The sequence below is a fragment of the Emydura macquarii genome, unplaced genomic scaffold, assembly GCF_026122565.2.
Source record: "Emydura macquarii macquarii isolate MOO-44397 ecotype Brisbane River unplaced genomic scaffold, CSIRO-AGI_Emac_v2 contig_1348, whole genome shotgun sequence".
NCBI classification, from domain to species: Eukaryota; Metazoa; Chordata; order Testudines; family Chelidae; genus Emydura; species Emydura macquarii.
In genome coordinates, this window is record NW_027131485.1 from 1,980,276 (window position 1) to 2,007,283 (window position 27,008).

The 27,008-nt window shown below is 47.3% G+C and overlaps 1 protein-coding gene across 3 annotated transcripts in view; it reads right to left on the reverse strand.

Annotated features, from left to right (window-relative positions):
- Positions 1–1,183: 1,183 nt before the first annotated feature.
- Positions 1,184–27,008, reverse strand: part of ELFN1 (extracellular leucine rich repeat and fibronectin type III domain containing 1) — a 63,556-nt gene continuing 37,731 nt past the window's right edge. The window contains exons 1-2 of one of the 3 annotated variants that reach the window (XR_010920312.1): positions 15,727–15,843; positions 12,335–13,365 (exon numbers count right to left, since the gene is read on the reverse strand). Coding sequence is in view for 1 of the 3 variants with exons in the window: in XM_067550863.1 (XP_067406964.1) it covers positions 1,907–4,297 (2,391 nt within the window). In the remaining 2 variants the exon portion in view is untranslated. Of the gene's footprint in view, positions 4,771–12,334; positions 13,366–15,726; positions 15,844–27,008 lie in introns of those variants that run through there. The other 2 variants (XM_067550863.1, XR_010920311.1) reach the window with 2 other exon arrangements.

A 27,008-nucleotide genomic window follows, 5' to 3' on the forward strand; every position in this document is an offset into this window, starting at 1 on the left:
TCCTTTCAGTTTATCTGCCCAGGCTAGACAGAGACACCAATATCCACTGGAGCAACATGATGCATCTGGAATGGCACAAAATGGAAGGAGCAGGGTTGATGGGTGAAGGGGAGCAGGATCTGAGGTCCTGATCCTGGGAATTTTATTGTCATGTTCACTAGACACAGGAGCAGATCTAAATGTTTTGCAAGTTTTCATTCATTTACTGGGGGAAAAACTGCCACCTGCCTGCATCTCTCTCGGATGTGGAGATGGGGAAGCCATTCAATTCCACCCCCAGGACCACTGATGACTACACTACCAACTGAGGAGCGAGGCAGGTTGAGTCATTTATAATAATCTCTGCCATCCATTAACTACGCAGTACACTCTAACTGGGGAACAGCAGATAAGTCATTCCTGCCACCGCATCCTCCTCTACTGTAGAGATGCAGGAGTATTTCACCTCCCCCCAGGGCAGGATCATTCCCCCCCCAACTCACAGGCTGCAGGAGGGTCCATAGCAGGGGGAGGGCCCATATCTCTGGGATGGGCCAGTATCTGGTGATGCTAAAACGTGCTCTAGTTCCATCGAGCTAAGGTGGCTGCAGGAATTACTGAATAAGATCCTCTGGCCTGTGTATTATGCAGGAGGTCAGGCTAGATGACATAATGGTTCCTTCTGGCTTTAAAACTCAATTAATTTATACTCTAGTACCAATGACTGAGCCCCACCCTAAGCCCAGGTGCCTTCCCACAGAGATGGATTCCCTTTTATCTTCAGAATTTCCACCGCCTTCTAAATATAGCTGGATAAAGCGAGAGAGACTGATGTGTTTATTTGGCAATCAAATGGTGACTGGTCAGTGGCACCAACTGGGCGAAGCGAGAGCCTTCCACTCCAGTCCCCTTTCCAGCGCCCAGAGGAGACAGGCTCCCGCTGACCTTTGAACGGAATAACGAGAGGAACCCTGGCTTTCTAGCAGCATGTGCCTTTTTTCGTAGTGCACTTGGACTCAATCAGAACTTGGACACAGACATTCACAGGAAGAAAAAAAACCAAAACAAACAAAAAAAAACCTAAAAACCCACCCAAAGAATCCCACACCAGCTTAAGAAAAACCCCAACAAGCAAACAAACAACACCCTACACACCAAACCCAACCTCCTCTAAAATCCATGATTAAAACCTGGTACAAACAGGTGAATATATATATATATATATTTAGTAGATGTAATATTATTTTTTCTCTCTCTTTCTTGTTATACAGCAAACATTGCAAATATAGAAATTTTCTCTGTACAGTAGGACAACTTCGGTTTACAATGCAACATGTGGTAAAACCTCCCAGTGAATAAACACATGACCGAGCCTTCGACCGGATGAAAGTCTAAGCTGGAAGACTCCGTTTGCAAAAAGCCCAAAGGAACTTTCTCCTTCTGGTCTCTTTTTGGTTATTTGTTGTTTTGTTTGGAAGGGAAGGAGGAAGAAGACAAACTGTACACAAAGAATCCACAAAATCACGGAATAGGGAATCATGCGATGCAACATTGGAATATTCCAGCCCTCAGAGCTCTGCCCCCCCCCCCCCCCATCACTTTTTATATTCATTTTTTTCTTTTTCTTTTTTTCTCTTTTTTTTTAAAAAAAAAACAAAAACAAAACTTTTTTTCACTCCACAGTTTTTTGTGTTTTTTGTTTTTTTTGTAGCGTCTTTGTGTTCAAATTTGGTACATATCTCTCAAACACGAGATCTTTTGTAACCTCGCGCTCTCTCTCACACATATTATATAGACTAATTATAGATTTTGCTCATAACTTATGGGTTTTTTTTGTTGGTTTTGTTTTAAAGACAGTCTGGATAAAAATAGCTGCTGCAGGTTTCTTTTGGTCCAGTTAGTGTTAAGTCACGAGTTGTGTGAGGACTCAGGACTTGTGCTGGGCAGACACACCTTTCCAGTAGTCTAGGATGTCGTGAAGATCCTCGTCTTTGGCAAACTGGACCTTTTTGCGCAGGGCATGGCCGGCCGCCATATACTCCTCCTCATCTTTGTGCCGCTTCCGGTTGAGTTTGAAGCGCTCCCAGATGCTGTGCGATGGTTTGCACGTGTACTCTGGGCTAGAGCTGTAGCTCAGGTTGTGATACTGGGGAGAGAGCTGGGAGTAGGCCAGGTCTCTGGGGCGAGGTCTGGTCAAAGGTTCCAGAATGGAAGGCTTACGCCCGCCCATGCTGTCATGTTGCTCCCCCTGGTGTGAGCCTGGGTAAGAGTGCCGATGTTCGCTGTACTGTCTGATCTTCTCTGCCTCCGCCCGCAGGATGGCAGCAGCCGGGGTCACAGTGAGGATGGTGTCTGCGGTTGGGGATGTCTTCTCAATGTACTTGGCTTCTGACTTGTGGCCGGAGCCCTCCGAGCGGAAGGATCTGGGGCTCCGTATGGAGCCGCTGGAGGAAGTGCTGGAGCGTTTGGGAGGTGCCTCCATGCTGTGATGTCTCTGCAGCGGGTGGCTGTAACTTTCCTTGTACATAGGGGACAGGAAGCCATGTTTGCCAGAGATCTGTTCCGATAAGAGTACTAGCTGAGGCTCAGCGGTGGAAATCGCCCCCGATTTCACCCCCTGGAAGGAGGTGGACTCTGATTTCAAGGCATCAATGCAGTTGTTGATGATCTGGTTCACCTTGTCCACCTCCTTAGTGATGGTGGAGATCTCAGCCACGGAGCTCTGGCTGTCAGGTGCCAGGGACAGCTCGCACTCACGTCTCTCAGGCTGCTCCCCTGTCCGCACTTCCATGTAGTTTCCCTTAGTGGCCTTGGGGGTCTCACTGCTGTCTATCAACTTGTACTGCTCGACTTCCCCAGCAGAGGGCAGGTAGGGGATGCACGTCACTGTCTCCCCACTCAGCATCTGCCCCGAGGACAGCTGGGTGATACTGGTTGTCTCCATCTCTGGCCCATACTTCAGCTCAATGATGGTCTTCTTCATGCTGCCAGCTGCCTTCTTGTGCTTCTCCTCCTGCTGCCGCCTCTTACGGAGGCAGTAGTACACCACGCCCAGGACAATCACCATGCCGAAGAGGCAGCCCAGGATCGTCATGATATAGTGGGTGGCAGTGGAGGGAGTGGGCACTGGGTCCTGTGTGCTCATTTTGGTTGGGGTGATGGTGAGGCAAGTGTGGTTGTACCTTAAGACGTGGTGGAGGGAGACCACACAGTAGGTGTAGTCTCGTTGTGCTACCAGGTTAGTCAGCTCAATGTCCTCCTTCTGTTTCTTCAGCTTGGAGATGACGGAAGAGAAGCCGTTCTCGTACTGCGCCAGGATGTACATCTTGCTGAACGGGTACGGGATCTGCACTGTCAGCGTGGCCGAGTTGTGGGTGAGATGAGTCACTCGGATTTTGGGGCGCATCTCCGTCTCTTCCACTGGGGTGTGGATGGAGACCTGGGGTGTCGTGCCATCCCCGGAGAAACACTCTTCCTCAGAGCATGGGCTTTCTGACGGAGCTGTGGTCACTTGGTACCTGGGTGGGATAAAGCGAGGTATCATGGTGTAGGAGCTGCCAGTGCAGAGGGAGGAGAGCATGCCCAGCGCATTGCGGTAACCGGTCCGGCCTTGGCCTAGTAGGAAGTAGCCAGCATAGTCTGGCGGGGAGTCGCACTGCATGCGGTCATACGTGCGTGTCATGTTGGTGAAGCCTTCCAGCCATTGCAGGAAGCCTAGGAGTTCACAGGAGCAATAGAAGGGGTTGCTATAGAGTTCACAGACCGAGAGTTTGTTCAGGCCCCTAAAGGTGTTGCTGTCCAGTCTCTGGATCCTATTCATGGACAGGTCAATGTTCACTATGTTGGGGCACTCCCAGAAGGCATTGGGGGTGACTGCCTCAATGAGGTTAGCCTGGAGGTAGAGATACTCCAGCTTTCCTAGGCCCCGGAGGATTCCCTCGGTCAGGTTCCTCAGGCGGTTGTAACCAAGCTGCAGCACCTGCAGGTTAAACTGTCCTGAGAAGGCACCATCCTCGATATAAGAGATTTCGTTCTTCGTCAGGTTGAGGTATGTCAGGTTACCGAAGCGGCTGAGCGAGGAGTACTGCACGCTTTTGATCTTGTTGTCGTTCAGTCGCAAATCCACAATGGTGCTGTTGATTTGCTGAGGGATGGACTCATAGGGGGGCTGGTTCTGGCTGCAGATAGCCAGCCACACGAAGCCCTTGTCACCCTCGATCAGCCAGCAGTCTGCCCGCACCCCGCTTGTGTGCAGCAGAGAGACAGCCGCCACGCACACACACAGCGCCGACGTCACTGCCCACCGACGACCTGCCATCTGGAAGGGCAACCGCGGAGAAGGAGTTCCCTTATCTGCTGGAAGTGGGGTGGGGTGCTGGGCCAGAGAGCAGGGAAGTCTTGGGTTAATGTTCCTTGGGCAGCTTTGCTTTTCTCTCCCTTCTCCTCATGGTTTGAATCCAGTGGGAAGCATCCAAGGGAAAAGGAGAACCTCGTTGTCCAAGCTGCCACACGGTGCCAGCACCACTGGCTTTGTGAGGGGGTGATCCTATGTCGTTGGCCCTTCTGGCATCTTCTCAGGCTTCCGCTGAAGTCCCGCAGGTCTGGGAAGGTACTGGGAAGGGGACTCGCTCTGGTTTAGAGATGAGCTTTTCTTTCACTTTCTACAGGACCTCTTCTTGTTTTCTTTTTGCTGCCCATCTCCAGGTTGGCACTGGGCTTCTTCTCCATCTGCCTCTCCGTGCATCTGTCTGTCCGTCCCTCTCAGCACCCTTGTCTGGTCGATGGGCTCACCTGCAAAAAACCCAAATGAAACCAAAAACACAAAAGCGAGACAAAAGAATGTTTACTGGCATTTGTCACAAGGCAGCAGCTTCTGGGGCAGCAATGCTGGCTTTCCAGGCCCTGCTTTTCCATTAGCACTAGGGGCCAGATTTTTTAACATGGCCTCTGTTATTGATTAATTTGAGATGGAGGCACACTTACTTGAGCCTGTAGTTAATTTTGGGCACAGAGGCTGGCGTGTAGAGGTCTAATGATGTGATGTCGGTATGCACGAAGCTGCTAGTCAGCCAGCTACATTCTAGCATTTGTGACTTCGGTTGTGGCAGCATTGCACCCACTAATGGGATGCAGGGTGAGGCTTCTTTCAAACTCTCTAACTGCTCCTGTAGCTGCTGGGAACCTAGGGATAAAAACCAGCCCTGGAATCCTAAGTGGGGTGTCCTGGGCCTTAATAGGGGTGGTTGTTTGTGAATTTATCTCCTGTGAGTCTTCTTCTGTCATGTTTGCAGAATTTAGCACATCTGGAACCCGGGGCTCAGGCTGGGTGGGCTCAGAGTGGGGTCAAGGCTGGCGGTGAATATTTGCCAGCTAGAACGCTAGTTCTCACACTGCTGTCTGGGACCCCCCCAGTGGCCCATCTTGGAACTCTACACAGTGAAATATTTTGAGAATCGGGTGAGAGACAAGATGAGTCCGGGAGAGGATCTCTCTCTTTCACCAAGGGCTCTGCAGAACACACAGGTTGCTGACCCTATGAACAGACACGCTCCCCGGATTTGAAATGCTCACTTATTAGACTTGCCCCCAGCACTCCAGTAGAGCTCTCATCAAAGCTAGCCTGGGCTTGGCCAGGTCCTCTGCTCCTGGATGTTAGGAAATGACCCCTAGGCCATTCGGAAGCAACCAACAAACTGGTTCATAACTCACAGGTGGAACAGAACCCAGCAAGTTGCCTGACTTTCAGACACCAACCCAATCCTCCCATGTAGAACCTGGTTGCAGGAGAGCGCACACAAAAGCTGCCGCCTTCAGCTACACCCTGCTTGGGCCAATTCTTTTCCCAGATCCTAGTAAATAAGAGCTTGAAAAATTAACATGCTATTACTTCCAAGGACTTTTCTGGCAGTGTCGCTATCGCCCATTAAGGTGCACTTCTAACTAATCCAGTCTCTTTTCCCACCTCCCACCCAGCACTGGGGAAGCTGAGTGGCTCCATGCTGGGTGGGGCAGGTCGATGAGTCATGTGAAACATGGCAACAGTTGCCCCCTCCCGTTGACTAGGACCTCACTCTGCAAGCAGGCCTGCTGAAATCTGGCTCTTATTTTCCATCTCAGACTAACGGAATATGAAACAGACCGTTTTTCAAAGTTATGAACCCTGTTAACCAGTCACACACTCTGGCCTGGTAAATAGGCCAGTAATAATGAGCAGTGAAACAGTTTATTTGTCCTTACTGAATAGCGAGCAATGAATATCCCAGGATGGAAGAGTTTGTTTTACGTTACATGAATAACAAAATCTGCTCTAACTTCAGCTGTTTGTGGCTGGGGAATATGCAGCCACTTCCTCCACAAGTGCCCCAGCTGGGGAGAGATGCTGATAATGTCTTTGAAGGAAGCCAAAAGTTACTGAGCCTAGTGTCCCACACATAGGCCAAGTCTACCATAGAAACTTTTGCCCAACCAGTAATGTCAGTTAGGGGACTTTTTAATGACATTTCTATGCCAGCAAAAGCCCTAGAGCCGACGCTGTTAAACGAGCAAAAAAGGTGTGTTTTCTGATTTAGCTTATTTTGTTTGGAGAACCGGCAAAAGCATAAGCTGCATCTCCACTGGGAGAGTTTGCCAGTGTAACTAGACCGGCAAACTTCTTTTAGTGTAGACTAGACCTTGGACGCAGCCTGGAATGGAAAAGGAATTCAGTGATTAGCCTCCTACACCTTACATCCTCCCTTAGCTAATGGATGGAGCCAGGGGCTAATGACTACAGCACAGCTTTGAGAATCACATAGATGATACTCTCAGATATGCCACCGAATCCCTTGTGGCCTTGGGCAAGTCAATTAACCTTTCTGTGCCTCAGTTTCTTCTTCAATTAAATGAGGGCAATGAAACTACTTCCCTCATTCACAGGGGTGGTGGGAGGCTGAATTAAAGCACTTGGAATGCTTCTGAAGTGTGAGGAGAGATGGGGAGCTCTCATCTGTCGCTTGCTTTGTAAACACGTGTCACTGAATTTAATCTTTGGTCAGCCGCTCTGGGCTGCCTCTCGGAATCCATCTCCTTCCCTGTAAGCAATACTCAGCCATTTTGCAGCCTCTCCGAATACAAAGCCAACTGGACAGAAAAGCTCACAGCGTGTCCTCTGTAGGGCAGGCTGATGGTTAGGGTTGGAAGTCACGACGGATGGTTTTTGCGCTGTATGTGGCACCTTTCCCCTAAAAGCTCTCGGCGTGCTTTACAAGCTGATTGGCAGACTAGGGTTCGATTTTTCTTTTTTGCTTAGCCGTGTGGTTAGATTTCTGCTGGCCTCCGAGCCTTCCCTGCTCCTTCTGTGCCTTGTGGACAGATGCCAGCCACAACTGCAGCCCCTCACTCTCCCCTGTCCAGGGATTGCTCCCTGTGTGCAACCCGTGGGGAGCGAGTTACCCCAAAAACAGTGTGAGAAGAGTATGCCCCCCTCCAGCCATGGAGGGCAGTGCATGCCACACCCTACTAAGGGGTGACGCAGTGGGCTCTCCCCCCCTCCCCCCGTGTGCTGGGAGCTCCCTGATACCCAATACCTCCTGGAGCGCCTGCTGCCTCGGTGCAGCACAACACTGCCCCCACATGGGCCTGTGCGTTAAAGGCACAACCTGCCCCTACACACCCTGTATAGGAATCACTTCACTCCCTAGTGTTTTTCCCATGGCACAGCAACACAACATGGGAGATCAGGGCAAGGAATGAAGAATCATGGCTACTTCTTTCCTTCTCTTTGGTGGGCAGAGTCGCTGCCTCCCCTATCTTCAAGCTCCCACTTTAGCCTAAACCAGCGCTTCTGCTCTGACCCCTCAAACTCTGGCCTTGGATCTATCCCCCACAATGGATCTGAACCCAGCCTTGGAGAGGTTCTGCCCTGGATCTTAGTGTTGGCTTACCTCTCAGCCTTGGGGCGTGCGGCCCATGGAGCAGTACTTTGGCTAAGGAGCAGGAGCCTCCAGGGAAGAAGAAAGTGGAGATAAAACCACAGCTAGGATAGCACAGCTGATCTCAAGGAGGCTGCTCATGCAGACTGTGCTCCTCCCAATCTAATTGGGGCGGGGGGGGGGGGGGAGAAGGCTAACTGTAAATGATTTGAACAGGTTCAGTAATGCTCACGCTGTGTGTTTTCTTTTGCTGCTTGCGTGCTGCATATCAGTTGATTTCGCTCCAACAACAGAAACTAAAAAAGGCATTCTATCAGCAGCAGAGTTTAATTCCAGCTCATTAAAGCAAGCAATTTGCTGGTTTATTTGCTTTGCAAAGTGTGAATAAAATGACGGCATTAAGGAGATGTAACAGAGGAAAGAGGGGCTAATCTCCCTCTTTATTAGATTGCCGGGACATGACTGGGGAGCTGAGATGCAGGCCTGGTTGTTTTGCACCAAGAAGATAATTGCTCATCTTGTTGGCACTTGGAAGCGTGCTTCCCGGAACGGTCTTTGAGGCAGGTTCCAATGTAAGGTTCTGGGCACCTTGCAGTGCAGGGGAAGTGGTTAAAGGAGACCTGCAAAGGGTTATTAATTTTGCTTTATAATGGATAAAGGAGGCATAGAGGTGTTCTGTTTCTGCTCTGCGCTGTTCTTCCCACAAAAAGCTTTTCCTTCTGTTTGCTCTTCCTTTAGAGAGTCTCAGCTGGCATAAAACAGTGTAGCTCATAGTCTCTGAGGCCCCACCAATTTCCACCAGCTGGTGATCAGGACTATTGTAGCTCACCTGCCCTGTTTCGCTGGAGGTCTCCTGGGAGGGCTGGGGAAGCAATGAAAGGGTACAGGGTGTAGCATCTCACTCGGGCTGACCTTTGCTCCCAGCTCTTTGACTTGGTGTTGAGAAAAACCAACAAAAAACCCCAAGGGTTTAACCAGCCTGACTAATAAGCCTGCCCCCTTGACTCCTCCTCCTTCGCTCTCTTCGTACTTGTAAGGTCATGATTCTGCAGTCATCCCTAGAGTGTTCCAGAAAAAACGGGAGAAAAAACCTACATTTCTAATGTAAAAACCAGCCCGAAAAATAAAACATTTCAGATCTTTTTTGCCCATCATAAAGAAACACAAAGAGATCAAAGACACCTCCTCTCTAGGGTTGGGATAACAATACCCATTAATTTGACATGATTGATTTAATCTAAACCAGAGATGGCTTGCACTCTGGTTTAATATAGCTTCATTCTATCAGGTGTATTTTGTCAGTGACATCTTGCTGTCTGCTAATTGATGGTCAGCCAATGGAGCACACTTAATACAGTTCCTCAGCATGCGGGTGGACTCTGTGACTGGGTCCTGTACATTACTCTAACCAGTAGGCACCAGCTGTTAAAGCAGTTGAAGCTCTGCTAAGTTTCTCTCAGGAGGAAGTTACTCATTGCAGAGCTCACCTGTGTAACAAAGCTGTATTTCCCTTCCTTTTTATATTTATGAGGGAATATGTTTAATTTTGTTGCTTGAGAAAATGGGATGCTAACATCGGTCACTACAGCCAGGAAACAAACTCTGTACCTCACACCATTCTACTGATGCGCCTCACTCCTGACTTTGATCCACACACACAGCTTTGCTGAACCTCCGTCCTGATCTGCAACACGCCTGTTATTCCATTCCTGAGCCTTTACACATCCCTGTCAATGGAACCTCCCACAAACAGGGACTGCTGTGGTTTGTGGTGCAGACAAGTATCCAGAAGAGACTGGACCGAGAGCATCAAACTCAGCTGCAAGGAGAGCCACCATTGAAATAAACAAAGGAGCAGAGTGAGGGATGGTGGGGAGAGGAATCTGGGCAGCAGATCTAATAACACACAGTCTCTGGCACTTGATTCTTAATTTTATTATTCTACTGAATGAGTTATTTCAAGTTATGGATTAGATTTCCTGACTAGGGGCAAAAAGCCAGAGTGACACACACCCTATCTTTGACGTATTCTTTCTTCCATACCTCCGTTTGTCTCCCTACCTTCTGACTCCATCTGGCCATATGTCAGTTTCTCTTAGCTCCTCTTTCACAATCACCCAGGTCAGGTTATCAATAAATGAAGCAGCTGTACTACAAAGAGAGCAATAGCGAAACGGCAGTGATACATTACAAATGATAAATGTTTAATCATGCAAAGAGGTGGAGAGGGAAAATTTGGCTAACGGGCACCAAATGTTAAAATGAACCCAGGCTATTCATTATATGTAAAATAATACGAGGAGACAGGTCTAAGATGGCAGAGAAAACATTTATTAATGATGAAGTTTCCCCTAAATGGCTTAATGTCCGTTCAGTATATGTCAGGTGCAGAACGAGCGCCCCCAGGCAGGGTTTCTTCTCATTCATATTCCTGGCATCACTTTACACTCCTCTTGCCTGATGATCTCGGTTAGAATTGCCACAACGTCGACTAATAAAGGTGCCCAGGTCACTCACATCCAAGTTCCTCTTCAGTGCAAAGTTAGCATTTGGATTTCTCGCCAGTTCAATACTGCACGGCTTGGATTTGCATGGTGGCCTACCTACCATCTATATTTGAGCCCCAGCGCTAAATTTGTGCCAGGGTGCCTCTGGGCTTGCTGCATCAGTTGTGAAAATAAAAAATATTGCTTGAGCCCCGGCACCTCTTTCATTACAAATTAAGTACTGTTGATCCCCAAATGCTTCACGGAGTCAGATAATAGAGTTCCCCAGTCAATTTCACTCTCTCTCTCTACTATTATTTATTATTTAAGAGGCAGAGGCAAGATACGTTTTCAGCTGAGGTTTGAAGGGAGATGAAGAGGCAATGAAGCAGAGAGATGCAGAGAGACTGGAAATGCATGAGAGTAGGCTTTTAGTGAGACTGTGAGGAGGGGCACAAAAGAGATAGGGGCTAGAGAGGTAGAGGCAGCAGAGAGGTGGAAAGCGACAGGCCACTTCTGTTTCTCTTGGTCTGTATGCAAAAGTGCCATGGACCCAACTGGGTGCTCAGTATGTAGATTGAGGGCAAGATACAGCCCAGAGAGCCAAATTCTTCTCTCAATGAGTTATTCCCATGCAGTGGATGTTCAGAGGAGCAGACATCTTGTGCTGTCATTGACGTGTGAAATGAGCGCTGTGTGGAGGTCAAACGCTGCCAGTCTGATCTGGTATGTTTCACACTCACTTTGCTCTGGGGTCAATGACTTCACTCTGTCCAGGGCAGTGGGGAATGAGGCCAAGCGAATGCTGGTTTCTGGCACTCAAAACTTGTCCCTTTCCAGGAAGGAAGTCGAGTCTGCAGAAGTTTCCATAAAATCAAAATTTTCAGCAGAAAATCTTGATTTTGCTGAAGTTTTTCTAAACAAAATACTTCGTTGTGGGTCAGCTCAACATTAAACTGCATCTGCCCAAAGTGCTGCAGTGCCTGATGGGAGTTGGAGTTCAGGTGCTTCATGCCCCCATTCTCTCCAATGGGCCAGAATCCTTAGCTGGACTACAACTCCCATGAGGCACAACGCACCGAAACAAACTATTTCCATTTAGAAATGTGTGAATGAAATGGCTAAGCATTTCTACATGGACATTTTTCAGAACTTTTCCTTCCATGTAAAAAAATCAATATTTCAACTTTTCATCCCAAATCAGGATGAAAACACGTCAAAATATTGGAATTTCCTGGAGGACAGAAATTCCAATTTTCACTCAACTCTAGTCTGCAGTCATTGACACTGCTATGTTCCACCCCACGCTGCTTAGCATTCCAGGTCTAACAAGCTTGCAACCCTAGCTAGTACAGCTGCAGATCACTGCATAGAATAATATGCAGTGTTCAAGAAATGGGTAGAATATCTTCCTGGGTAACTGACCTTCTAAAACCGGCTGGTTACCTGTGCATTAAACCAACCTGAAATATCACCGTGGGCAGAGTAAATGTCATATTGAGCAGGCAGCAATCAAAGAAGCAACAAGCATGCATGAGTATTAGAAGAAAAGAATTAGAGGATGGTGCAAAGTTTTTAGCGGATGAGGAGAAGCCAAGACCTCTAATCAGTGAGATGTAGGTATAACATATACAGAAAGGAAAAATATGTTTCAGTAGGGGAGAATTCCCCTAAAATTGACCAGACATGTCTTGTCTTTAGAAATAATGGACATGATTTGCCGCTTCATTACTCTAGAGTTACGCTGGGTTACACAGGCATAGAAGTGGAGTAATGGAGTGGTGAACTAGCCCCAATATTTTTTCCAGAATAACACAATGATAAAGATCAAGGCTTTTTTACATAAGGCTCCTCCAATGCCTCAGCACAATGGAGTGAGCTAAGAGGTAAACAAGGGAACAAATGCCTTATTGTTCTTTGATGGGGAAAAAAGCTAAACTGTGCCTTTTCTGTGGGCTGTAGTCTTCTCTCAAACCTTTCCTGTTACTTGAATAGTGTTTTTACTGCTTGAATTTTTAAATCTATTGTCTTGTAAAAGGCCCATATGAATCATTCACACTCCTGACAGTAAAGTCTGCTTTTGTTCAGAAGAACAGCTCTGCGTAAGCTCAGAAGCTCGTCTCTCTCACCAACAGAAGTTGGTCCAATAAAAGATATTACTTCTCCCACCTTGTCGCTGTTCAGAATAAAATTGGGCAATGGATCCAAAATATTAAAAGGGCAAGTCAGTTTTTTTTTAATGAATTTAAAGCAGTTTTAGGTACTATACCTGCCCCTGAGTTGTCCTGCAAATTTGTGTGGCTTTTACAATCCCATTTTCATAGTATTTTACAACATGAGTCTATCTCCCCTTTTTTGCTGTGTGAAAGACCCATATGACCAGGTGAAACTGACACAGGTTGTAATCCTGCAATTGGCTCCATAGGTATGGATCCTTATGACTGTACAGGGGAAACAGTTAAACTGATTATACAGGAAGTGTTAACAAATGCATAAAGGAAGCAATCTGAAATATATTAAAGCTTCTAATCTTTTTCAGTTCTAGCATTATCAAGGGTTACCTGTAACAACGCTAGGTCCAAAATTGCCAGACAGAAAACTGATTTCTAAATTTTGTGTCCTTTTATTGTTCCACTTTAAAAGAAAAAACAATATCTTGCATCACAAACAGACCTATAAATCCTGCACAGCATCTGATACCACGTTTCAAACTCAGGAAGAACTGGGGAAACTAAATTAATTCCTTAAAGGGACATGGTCAAGATAAAAAATAATATTTAAGAAACTTCTTTCCTGTGTTACTAATACCTGTGGCGCTTATTATAACTGAAAGACCTGCAGATAGCTAGTTTATTTGTCTCGCTGTTGCTTTCTTTTTTTGCATTTCATTCAGCGTGTGTTTGTCTAGTTCACTTTAGAATAAGCTAAAGTTTCACTTTCCAGGTTTTGTTTGTTAGCACAATGCTGGTCTGTTTGTGTTTGACCCAAAGCTGCAGAGGAAGATATATAAAAAAAAGCAACAACAATTATTTTTGTCTTCTTTTCACATCTCCCCAAATATTCCTGTTCTGTTTGATAATCCCACCCACCATCATATTTATCATTTTATGAAAACCTACCTTCGGGATCTGACCCAAATTGCTAGCATTAGGTAGAGGAAGTGAAGAAAAAAAGAATTCCCTTGTGTTAAATATTTACTACTCAAGTCCTGACCTCAATCCTTCCACCCTCTCCCTGGAAAAAGACATGATTGTGCGTGCTAAGGCACGGATGCAAATTATGGGCTCAGTTATGAGCCCCCTTTTGTCCCTACATGGGGGGATAACAAAGTGTAAGGTGGTCCCTTACCCCCCTATACAGGTTACCTGCATCACAGGTCATAGCATGGAGGAGAGCAGGCAACTGGTGGTGGGGAGTAGACAGGCTGGGGCAGGGAGTGGGTGGCACCTTGACGTACCATCACAGAAGGGGAAGTGAATGGTACTGGGAAGAGGGCTGGCTCAGCTTACGTCCCCTTTTGGAGCAAGTGTGAGCAGGGACCCAATTGTGACTTTCTGCTGCTGAAGTGTGACTCTGTCCTGTTCCTAAGGTTGCACAACTGTGCCCTTCCCCCTTACACGGGGCTTGTGGTAGCCCTGTGATCCTGCCCTATGTTGCAGCTGCTGTGCAATTGCATGCCTAGCTTGTATGATGGTCGCTTAGTTGCACTGGATTGCTGTATACCTGGCCTGTTCCGTGTGCATACAGGATTAATAAGGCGGCCAGGAGTGAGAGTTGATGATATGCTGATGAGTTGGGTATGCTGATGATACCCAACTGGGTGTGTCTCTCTCTCTTGTCTGATTTGGATGTTGCAGTTCAGCGCTTCTGCCAGTGTCCAGTCGAGATTGGGGTGCTAGGCCTGCATGAGAGCAAGGTGGCTGAGGGTCAACATAGCTAATTGTGTATGTGGGGGGACAGCTCAACTTTGCCCATTCAGCTTAGTTAGCTGTGAATGCAGGTGCTGAATCGTATCCCCAGCGTGGCAGCCAATTCCTCATCTCAAGGGTGCAAAACCAACATGTCTGCAAAACTTCAGGTTGGAAGCAGTGGCCTGCTGAAAGTGCGGTCATTTGTGTGCTGGATTCCAACCCGGGGGATACTGGTCTGTTGGGATTTTAAAATGCTGAAAAATGGGGTTGTCTAGGAAATGCTCACGATACTTCAACCAGAGAAGGGCATGCTGCTACAGGAAGTCAATGTGGGCCGATGGGCCATTGGGACGGGCTTCAGTTGACTTGTGCTCTATTCCCACCTCCAACAGACGGTCTTACACACGTCACTTCACCTCGCTGTACCTGTGTTTCCCCTCCCACACGTCATCTGTCTTTTCTATTTAGTTTGTAATCTCTTGAGCGACACATACTTTCTCGTACTGTGTGTGTATGTACTGTGCTTAGCACAACAGCACCCTGGTCTGTGTTGGAACTCTAAACTGTATTGTACTACAAAAAATATATAACAAATGAGAGTGAGAATCATACTCTATGCATCTTTGTATCCCTTTTGGGTAACCCAATAGCTTCCAAAGGACGTGGAAAGCTAAAGGACAAGGTGCTGGGATATGCCATTGTGCCGATCATTTTCATAAGCATGTCATATGGAGGTTACCCAAGATGAAAAAAACAAGCTAACCCAGAACACCCACCCTCTCTGGAGGAATGGAGTTTATCGTTAATAATCTACTGCTAAAAGGGTAACATCTGTTTTGGACAAACTGTAATGAGATTTCAACCCCAGGTGGAAGGAGGACTCCACAGTAATAAATGACTTGCTGTATGTCTAAATAGTTTTAATTTTTTTTCTGGCAGGAAGAGCTGCTTTTCACCTCGGGCTTCCTTTCGCCAGCTCTTTTTGTTTAATGATTGCTATTAATTTCCAGGGTGGCAGATGGATTCTAGTCTAGTGAAGTTTGCAATGAGAACAGCAGCCCATGACGGTGTGTGCGTGTCATGCGTCTGTCCCTGCACGCTGGGTGGCATGTGTGCATGCCATGCATGTGTATTTGGGCATGCCAGATGTGTGCTTGCTTTTGGGGACAGGTACCACTTCCTGAGTGATGCTCCCTGGATCGGGCACACTTGAGTCTCCATCTCTCTTGCCTTTGAATGGGAAGGAGAATTGAATTCTGTGCTCCTGTTACTGGGTCTGCTGCTGTACGGCCTGATTCAGCAAAGCACATCCAGGTCATTGGGCCTTCAGGGTGTGCTTAAAGTTAAGCACTTACTTAATTGTTTTGCTGAACTGGAGTTTTAGTGGCCTGAAGACAGTCTCACCAGAGGGGGGGGGGGGATGTTACCAATATACAGAACCTGGTTTTGTGTTGTCAGGTAGGGTGGTCATGCTGAAAAGACTTTTCCTGTTGGGCAGAAGATGCGGTGTTTGCAACACCATTTCTGCAGCTCCAGGTTTTTCGTGTCCGACATTTCATAAAACAAACAAAGGAAATGGTTTGTTGTGACAGGCTGTAATCGTCATGACGCGCACAGAAAGGAGTTTCAGACCGAAGCTGGGGTTTTTACGTTGAATGTAACAATGTCTTTAGGGCTAGTGTCAGACTGACTGCCCCGATGATCCCTAGTGCAGGTACAACAAGGCAGTATGTGGGCCGCATCCCCTCCTGCCCGGCCGCAGTGCCACAACCCTGGCCTGGAGTGAGGGGAAATCACAGGCCATGTCCCTTTGTCTCCTTCCTGAGGCTGTGCTGATTAGTGCCAACCGTGTGAGAAGTGGACTGGGCTCAGCCACTCAGACACCTGCCTGTCTGTTTTTAGTGTGCCCATGGGTGTCTCGGCACCAAAGACAGGCCAATATAAGCGGCCCAATAGCTGTCAGTCACAGCTTTCCACCACAGTCAGCCGGAGCTGGAGTTGAATTGGTGACCGAGAGCGAAAAGGCTCTGTGTGCTGTCCTCAATCCCCTGAGCTGCCCAGCCTGCCGGAGCTTGTAGGGCATGGGACAGGCCCATCAAACAGGCTCTGGACACCTCTGTGGAATACAGCAAGAATGGCAAGCCCTGTCGTGGTGAATCAGGTGTCTCCCCGTGCCAAGACTTACATGGCCTGGGGGTGAGCTTCCCACTGACCAGAGGGGGTGAGGGGAAAAAGCCTAAGAATGGAGACGTCTGCCCCAGCCCCTCTGCTGCCACTGGCTCTTTCCCGAGAGTTGTTGGAGAGAGATAATCCTGATCAATGCCAAGATGTGACAGCTGGGTCCTCCCTCATTTCCCATCCCTCCCTCCCCCGGAACCATTGCACAAGCACTGTGTCACGTCAGGCCCGGCATAAAGTGCCTGGTGGTGGAAGGATGCCAAGGGCCGTGTTATGTACTGGAGGTGGTATGGCAAGGAGCCTGGCCTGGAATTTAGGGCTTTTCACTGACTGACTGGTGCTAGCGTCAGACAGTCAGACACACGACTACGCTAGGACGTCAGTGCCTAAAGAGGCGGCAGAGGGAGGGGGCGAGACGGTTTCTATGCGCTGGTGAGCCAGGCCCTTGGGAATTGATGACAGGGGGCAGAGATAGAAAGTGCAGCATCTCAGGTGATGCAGATAATCTCCTTTAATCTCCTGCTCAAAATAACCCAAAGTCAAGTAAAGGAGGGATTATATGGCCTAAACCACTGTTATCGCTAGTGTGTAACTGACTTAGACTGCCTCTGAAGGCTTGCGGCGGGGGGAGAGGAGGAGCAGTATTACTGGCCTTTTGGAAGGGCTATGTCTGTGAATAGCCGCTGTTCTGAGCCGCTCCCTCAGCTGGCTGTAACTGAGTCCAGTGAAATCCCCGGGGGCCTGTTCCGGTAGAACTCACAGGAATCACCCTTCACAGACGGCCGCAGAGGAACCAGAGTCCGCGGTCAGGTGGCAGAATCACAGCGCGTGCAATCAGAGCCTGCGTCCCTCACTCCCTGGGTCTGCTGAGACTGCTTGGCCCAATGTCAGCAGTGCCTCCCCTTGCCTTGGAGAGACCCCCCCTCCCCCTCAGCTGGCCAAGCCGGGGTAGCGTTATGAGATCAGGGTCAAGAACAACCTGTGCAGCGGGAGAGAGGAACAGCTGGGTATGAACGCATGTAATTGTGCAGGGAGGAAAGAGATACCGGATAGACAGGGATTTCAAACCAGCAGCAACATCTGATTGTACATGCCAGGGCCTGCCCATTGCTACTTACATTATTTTGTTCTGATTTCCTTAACGTGCAGCAATATAGCCCAACGCTACACTAGAGCTGGGTGTGAATTTTCACTGGAAAATGCTGATTTGTCGAAAGCGACACTTTCCATGGGAATGGACCAGTTTTGTGAAATCGATGTCGGAGAAGGTGTCTCAAGGCCAGGATGGAATTGCTGAGCAAGAGACAGACAGGCGCCCCCCATCCCAGAGTGGCCATTAGCATGGTGGTTGGGGCACGCACCTGATTCAGCGCAGGACCTTGAACCTCGGTCTTCCATATCCCAGGGGAGAGCCCTAGCCACCAAAAACTACAAAAGGCCCTGCTTGTGTCCCAGTGTGGGATGGGATTTTTCTGACATCGTAATAAACTTTACAGGATGGGGAAACTACTTCCCACCCAGCCATACATTACACACATTAATCAACACCCCTGAGGAGCGAGAACTGTCATCACCTCCATTTTACAGCTGGGGAAACTGAGGCACAAAGCGGTTGACTGACTCAGTGAGTTATGGGCAGTCAGGAACAGAGCCCTGGCTCCTGACTGCTAATCTCCTGCTCCAGCCACTAGCCCACGCTTCTTCCCTGCTCTCTGCCTCCTCTTATCTGTCATGGGCCCTTCTCCTGGCACTGTCTTTCTCAGTCACTCCCCTGCTAGGTCTGCAATGGGAAAGCACAGAGAGTGAGAAGTACATGCATGTCAAGGTTCCTCTCTTCTCTCTGCATCTTAATCAGGAGCTGGCTGGTGAATTCCTGACCCCCCCAATCCCTCGGGAGCACAACCAGCAATATCCACCTTGGTGTCAATCACCTCTGCCCTCAAGCTACTGGGAAAAACACAACTGCGCAGGCTCATTCATAAGCTTTCAGTACCTCTCAATAATGTCTGCAAGGCAATGGCAGCATGGAGCTGGCATTAAGCAGGTACTGGGAGAGGCCGGGGGGAGACTGTGTTCATTTTAATGAGACTGTCCCTGCCTAAAAGAGAGAGTACGAGAGAGGCCGTGCCAGTTTAATAAACTACGGCATACAGATTTAATCAGCCAGCTCATCGTTCCTCTGCACTGGGATGAATATATTAAAAACCATTCAAACTTTCCCTTTTTGTTTTTCATTTGTATTATGCGCTTCGGTGCGATAAAACATCCTGGGGCTAAGGCGCGAGACAATAAAGGAGAGATATTAAAGGGAAGGATAACATTCATCTATTGCAATGCTGCCTTCTCCTCCTCGGGCAGGAGGCTGCTCGCGGGGCTCAGATGCTGAATTAGAGGGCATGGCCCTACCAAAGCCAGCACCGAGAGCAATGTTCAACGTGGAGACACGCCCAGGGGCTGGTGGAAGGCACTGGCCTACTCTGCTTCCGAGGAGTCGGTGGCTCCCTTTTGGGGCTACACCCCTAAGCCTCAGAGGAGGGGAAGGGCCACAAAGACCCAAAGGGCATCTTGGGACAACTGAAAATATAACTGGGTTGGAGCTACGGTGCTGAAGATATCCATGGACAGTCCGGGAGGCGGAAGGCTTGTGTCGAGCTACAGACAGCTTGGTAGGAGTGAAGGGCTCTCTGCGCTGCCCCACACTACAGCTGGGAGAAATGTTTTGGCCAAAACTTGTGGGTTTTTTTGGTCAAAGAATTCAGGTCCTGTACCATCAGATTGTTGTGTGAATCCAGCTTGGTTTTGCCTTCCCAGAGAGCAAATTGTTTAAAAAAAAAATTCAAACCAATCATAATGTTTCCTTGCACCACTTTTTGATTTTTTGTTTGTTTGTTTGAAATTACTTTTGGTTTCAAACGTTTTTTTAGTTTTAAAAAGAAAAAGAAAAGCAGTTTAAAGTGGTCAAAAGTGAAATGAAATGTTTTGATCTTTGGCAAAAGAAAACATTTTGTTCAACTGAAACCAATTTTTTTTTAACTTTTTGATTCACTGAAAATTTCAAAAATTTTCATTTTTTGGGTCTGAGTTTTCCCACCCCCCTGACTTTTTGAAATTGCCCATGAACTGAAAAAAACCCATGTTGTTCACTCAGCTCTGTGCCACACTCCGGACCTGGAGAGGCCCCTCTAGATGTGTCAGGGGAGAGAGTTGTCTACGCCGTTGTTGGCCCCTCTGCTGAGTCCGCCAGCACCAGAGCCAATGTGAGAGTTTTTTAGCTAGAGGGGCACCTGCCATCTAGGAAATGAAGCACAGCTGTGAGCTCATTGCCTATGGGCCTCCACACAGCCAGCATATGGTGCCAGCCAGGGACTTCATGAAGATGGAGGAGCTGGCCATGATTTATGCTTATCTGCTAATCAAATCTATGTTGCAGTGACCTTTCTATTAGCCAGGAGTGGAAGCTGCACTCAGGAAAGACACGCACATCCTCTTTTTAATCCTGATCTGTACAGGCTCCCATCTCTCTGCATGCCTTGGCTTCCTCGGCATCTCTTCTCTGTATCTTCCTCCTTCCCTTCTTTCATGATCTTGCTTGCTGAATAACCAGCTTCCCATCTGTTCGCAGCTCTCTTGCCTATTGCTTTTCCCTTCAGTTCAATTTTCATTTGCTATTTCTCCTCCACTCAATGTCTTTCTCTCCCTCCCTTTCACCGGGCACCTCTCCTCTCCTGACAGCAGTCCCTCCTGATCTCGCTCGCCGGTAACGCTCTCATTCTGCCCTCTCTCCTCTGACCCTTTCTCCTTCCCATCCGTCTCGCCAACACACACACACACACTTTCACTTCCTGCTCTGATGTCAGGCTCTGACTTTGAGCTGGAGCTAGCAATTGGATCCCAGGTGCTGTTTGTTCCTAATTAAGCAGAAATAAATGACGGCGTTTGCAAACTGGAGCTTTATACAACCCAAACATTCCAGTGAACACTGAGCGTGGGCGTTCGGAACGGGGGAAGCTCTTCCGTGCCGCAGCTCTTGCTGCCTGGATGCCACACCGTTCTGGGCCTTTCATCTTCTGAGGGATGCAGGGGGTTGATGCTCACTTGGGAGGGGGAAAGGGCGTGGCATTTGGTCTCAGTTCGTCATTGTGAAGAGAAAAATGGACTAAAACTGACCCTCTGGTGTGTGTGCATGAGCTCTCTGTGTGCGTAGCTGTATGTGTGCAGTTCGTCATGATGTTTGTGTGGTTGAGTCCATGGCTGTGTGTATACATACAGCTGCCCATGTGTTTGTGTATGTACATATGTGTGCAAACATAGCTGGTTATGGCTGGTTGTATGCATGAGTCTGTGTGTGTGTGGGGGGGGGGGGTCATATGTGTGAGTGCATACGTGTGTATGTGTATCCATGGATGGGTGTGTGTGTGTGTGTGTGTGTGTGTTCATACATATTTGTGTATGCATAAATAGTTGTGTGTTAAGTTGCATGTGTGCATATGGTCATGTGAGGGTGTCAATGGCATGTCATCATGCACACGTTTGTGTTCATGCATTTGTGCAGGTGTGCGATTAAAGCCTGTTTAACGAACAACACTTTTGTGCCGAATCCTGTGCACATCACTTGTGCCAAACCGCAGCAAGCTGCTGGCGCAATTTCCAGAGCAAGCCCCCCCCCCCCCCCCCCCCTTCGCTTTCTCCGGGGCCTTAATGGAAAACACACCTTCTTTCCCCCTCCGCAGAGAACCATGACTCACCGTGATCACCATGCAGCTAGGAGGGTTTGTTTTAAGACACCGCAGCTCTGTACCTGTTTTCGCTCTTTTCTGCTTACCCGCCAGGATAGGGCCCCCCCCCCCCAAGCAATTGTATTGAATTTAAGTCATTTTTTTTGGCTGTACCATTTCTTACTCAGCGCCTGTAAATGTTTTTATAGTAAGGATACTCCTCCTACTCCCTCCCCACCAGCCTGCTGCTGTTCTGTATGGGCTGGCTGTGCTTATCGTGTTTAATGGAACTTTTCCTGTGGGTATACATGTCAAAAGTTGTTCCTACATGAAGAAATAACGGATGATTTCTGGCTCAGCTATTTGGCTGCTAGGGCGTGGTTTTAATAGGCCAGGACAAGGCATTCCGAGGTTGGCCTAATTTTAAACAATGTCCTAAAAATGAAAGCTGCACCCCAAGTCAGCTGCCAGGGGCATTAGCTCCTGGGAGAAGCTGGTATATGGTCTCTCCAAAGTGCTATGGATGGGAAGGCTGCATGCCTGGGGTAGCTCTGAAATCAGAATTTTGGCAGGCTGCTACAATCTTTCCCCCGGCTCAAAAAAGTAGTGACAGGCTTCCCTTATTGTGGCGGAAGGCAGGATGGGCTTATGGCTAACACATGGCATTGGGAGTCAGGAGATCTCACTTTTATTCCTGGCACTGGCACTGGTTTCCTCTGTGACCCTGAGAAAATCACTAAACCTCTTAGTGTCTGAAGGTAGGTCTACACTGTGTTTGAAAACCCCTAGCAGTGAGTCTCAGAACCTGGGACTATAGACTCGTGGCTCCAGCCCTGTCTTGCAGGGCTCGTGTGATGGTGCTAAAAACAGCTGTGTAGATATTCAGGCTTGGGATCTGAATTCCAACACTCTCCCTGGCCTGAGAAGGAAAGTGAGTGAGAGGGGTTCTTTCTTTGGAAACAGAGCCTGAGCCGGTCTGTTTTTTGTACTGTAGCGTGAGCCCAAATCTGTAGACCTGGACTCTAAGACTTGCTGCCACTGGGTTTGAAAACGCAATGTAGATGTGGCCTCAGTAGTTTCATCTGTAAAATGGGCTGAATGATGACACTGCTTTAAGAAGTGCTATAAAAATTCAAAGGAAGTCTTTTATTTAAATTGAAACGGTGCTTCTAACCTGAGTCATACATTGTCCACTATACGAGCTGTTGCTAGCGTCCATTGGCAGTTAAACAATATTGGAAAGTTTGGCCTCTAACACTCACATATGTTGTTGCTTCATAATTTCTTTGTGTATCTGTTTCAATAATTAATCATGCTTCTATTCCTATTATTATTTAACTGAGTTGTTAATTGTGTTTTTATCTTTCTGTGCTTATGCATGATAGCATCTTCATGATTCCTTTCTTAATTGTGATTGATTATGTATTTTAAAATCAATTAAAAGTTTGAACACTAATAAAAGGTACGATATTCTTCAGTAATGTTCTCCCACATTACCATTTATGAGAGTTCCTACCGCATTGTGGCTCATTACCGTAGAATGCTGCAGTATTTCTTATAAAGGTCTTTGTAAATCTAGATGCATATATGTGTCTCTGTGCATGTGGTTTTTTTGTTTGCTTGCACGTGTATGCATAGGATATTGGTGTGTGTTAGGGGAAGAAGTGTCAGTGTGTTGGTAAAATGCTGGTGAGTATTTTTCCCCAAGTACAGGAAGTTGTTAATGGCTTACTTTCATATTTCAAGAGACCACATTTCCTAGATCTCAGTGCAGGGGGACTGGCATTCAGGACTCCTGCATTCTATTTCTGACTTGCCTACTGACTTGTTGTGAGGCCGTCTCTTTAACCTCTGAAGACAGGACAAGACGCAATGGGCTAAAATTGCAGCAAGGGCGGTCTAGGTTGGACTTTAGGAAAAACTTCCTAACTGTCAGGGTAGTTAAGCACTGGAACAAATTGCCAAGGGAGGTTGTGGAATCTCCATCATTGGAGGTTGTTAAGAAGAGGTTAAACAACCTCCTATCAGGAATGGGCTAGTTACTATCTAGTCCTGCCTTGACCCAGGTCCTGCCTTTATTGAGGTCTCTTCCAGTCCTACACTTCTATGATTCTATGAAACCACAGAAGAGTTCTGTGCCTCAGTTTCCCCATATGTAAAATGGAGATATCTTTCAGGAGTGTTGCGAAGCTGATGTTTGCATGATGCTTTGAGATCTTCAGATGAAAAGTACTGCAGAATTGCAAAGTATGGCATATATTCTATTATCTCTATGCATGCCTGGGTGTGTGTGTGCCTCTGTGGAAGCATTGGTGTGTGTAGTTAGAGATATATGTCCGTGCATGTACAGGTGAGGATGTGTGTGTGTGTGTGTGTGTGTACGCACACACCTGTGCAAGTACTGATGTGTGGAGGATTGGTTTGTAAAAGTCTCTGGGTTTTTGTGGTAGGTGTGTTCCTGTGGCAGCACCTGACATATTTGTCCGGGGCAGTGTGTATAACCGGTAGCATGTGTGTGCAGGTACAAAAACCACGTTTGTTTGTGCAGCTGCTGTGTATGAGGGGAGATGGTGTCAGTAAAACAGCTCAGGGGGGTGCTGGGAGACTGGGCCCCTGTGATGGTTCCATCTCCCACACCCTGCTGCTCTGGATCACTGCCTGCTGCCACGCCCATGGCCTTCCGAGCTGCCTGTTGGCAAAGGCTGAGGATTCCTGCAGGCTCATCTGTTTGGAGATATTTGTCACTCACCACCCCCCTTTCCTATCCGCTCCATGCAACATAAAAAGCCTCAGTGCCCCAGTACAGCTGTTGTGAGCACTCATTAGGGGAAATCACCAATCTTGTTAAATGATAGAGGGACTGTTCGTATAAGCACCGGAATGGGTTCATATTAACTCTCCCACTTGCACTGATGTTAATGAAATAAAGAAATATGATGGTTCCAGACTTTTAAACTTCTTATGGCTTGATTTGCATAATGGCCACCGCTACCCTGAGTAGGAACTGATCTGTCTAAAAATATTGTTTCACTCCTCTATCATTCAGCTCGAATGGAAGGCGCAGATTGGCCCACGGGGTCTGTTTTCTTGCTGATGGAATAGAGTTTGCCAAGCGCTGAACATAAAAAGCTAAAATTAGGACTCAATCCAACATTGTCAAAAATAAATTGGTTAAAAGTTATAGATCAATAACTGTTAACGTGACTATATTTTAAAGATAGATCACGTTTACTGCTAATGGTTTAGACATTCGCTTACTTATTACATACAAGAGGATTCTTTCGTGCTGGCTGAAGCAGTGGGATGTTATTTCTACAAAGAGGTATTAGCCCTGCCAGTTTGCGTGTGATACTGGACGCAAAGGGCTCGGAGTAAACAAAGTCTTCGCTCTGAGGGAAGGGAGGCAAGAAAAAGAGATCTGGCCAGATTTAATAATGGCAATCCAATGAGTCACTTTAATTTTGTAGGGCTGGGGTAAAATTCCATACAGAGTATTAGGAAAGATTCGACAGATGTTGTGGCAAAGGCATTAAACTAGGACTCCAGGGACATGGGTTCAGTCTCACCCATGCTTCAGGCTCCCTCTGTGATTCTTGTCAAATCACTTAATCTTTCTGTGCCTCAGTCTCCCATCTCTGAAATGAGGATTATAACACTTCCTTGGTCTGTCTTGTCTGTGTAGACTGTGAGCTCTTTGGCTCAGGGACTGACTTGTATTACATGTATGTATAGCATCTAGCACAGCGGGGCCTCGATCCTGACTGGGGTTTTTAAGCTCGACTGTAATACAGTCAGGAGGGTTTAAGGTATGGAACAGCTTCTGTATGAGAAGAGATTAAAAAGACGGGGACTGTTTAGCTTAGAAAAGAGGCGACTGAGGGGGGATATAATAAAGGTCTGTAAAATTATGACTGGTGTGATGAAAGTGAACAGGGAAGAGTTATTTATCCCTTCACATAACACAAAAACTAGGGGTCACCAAATGAAGTTAATAGGCAGCAGTTTGAAACAAACAAAGGGAAGTACTTCTCCACACAGCACACAGTCAACTGTGGAACTAGTTCCGAGGGGATGTTGTGGAGACCAAAAGTGTAACTGGATTGAAAAAAGAATTAGATCTATTCATGGAAGGTAGGTCTATCAATTGCTATTAGCCAAGATGGTCAGGAACGCAACCTGATGCTCCAGACATCCCTAAATCTTCAACAGCCAGAAGCTGGGATTGGACAATGGGATGGATCACTCAAAATTGCCCTGTTCTGTTCATTCCCTCCAAAGCACCTGGCATTGGCCACTGTCAGAAGACAGGATACTGGGCTAGGTGGACCATAGGTCTGACCCAGTATGGCCATTCTTATGTACAATAATATCAGGATGCTCTCGTGCTGGGTGGTGGCTTAACTTTTTAAACTGTTTGTTAACATTAGATTTTCAGTTCTGCACTCAATGTTCCACTCAAAAGCCTTCTTTTGCCCTTTAAAAAAAATAATATTCCTCTTTCTTTCTTCACCCTCCTCCCCCTTTCCTGGCGGAGGTGCTGCGGCTGCTTCCTGCCCAATAGAACCAGAAGGGGAATTTTTATTCCCAAAATATACTATTGAGCTAGAGCTCTGAAACATGAGAGCAGCAGTCTGTAAAAACAGGAGAATCCCTGGGCCCAGTCCTGAACCCTCTGAGATCAATAACAAAACGCTCATTGACTTCATTTGGAGCAGGATTGCTTCCGAGAGAAGCGCACACCTCAGTGGGTATTAACCAAACTGTTGTTCTTCACCATATAGAAAATGCCTGATGTGAAAATGGCTCCAATTCACATGCTTAAGTGCTTTGCTGGATTGGGAACAACATGGGCACAGCCTCAGTGATGGGAAAAATAGCAACATGGAAACCCTTCTCTATGTAACATCCAGCTGAGTGAATTGCTGAAGATCTAGCTATTACCCACAAAACTGACCATGACTTAACTGGCTCTGATGCCAGCTTTATGGCAAATTCTCCCCAGAGACCTGGGAATAATTTGTCATGCTAGAAGGATGCTGGAATGGGCCGTGCACATCTGCTATTGTAAATAGACTCGTCTCTATCTGGGACAATGTAACACACATCCATGATACATAACTGACCATGTTTATGTCCTGTATTCGTGTATCCATTTATAGCACTTACTGTGCTGTTGCCCACTAGAAGTGAGACAGTAATAATAATTCTCATGAACAGCCCTCTTAATTGAAGCCCTCCAATGTACAGTTGCCTCGCTGGAGTATCAGCCCCATCATACTGCTCATCTGCCTTCCCCCTGCATCTTCCATCCTGTTTGTTATCCCTGTTTGTTGCATCATGGCTCAGACAGTGCTGTAAGCCCTTTTGGGTAGGGGTGCTGTCTTTCTGTTTGTGCTGTAACGCACCCATCACATGTAAGCCCCATAAAAATAACCAGTGATCATATTCACATAGAAATGTATGCCGATGCCAACACTAAATATGAGGGCGCATTAGATCCACTGTTCCACTGGAAAACATTTGAGTAGCTCTAATGAATATTGTCTGTAGGGAGCCCAAAGAAATAGGCTCTTTCAACACTGATCATGCCTGGATTTGGCACGGTCGGGGAGCTGTGCCACTGACCATGCCTAGATTTGGCCGCGCCTGCATTTGGCAGGATCTGGGTGCCGTGCTGCTGATTGCGCATAGTTGCGTTAGTGGATATTAAGAGAGTCTGCAATCTCAAGATAAATTATTACTTCTCCTGGATTCCAAAAACAATTCTTTATTTTAAAACCTGCCTCCTAATTCATTTGATATTTATACATAAAATCTTGGCTTGCGTTT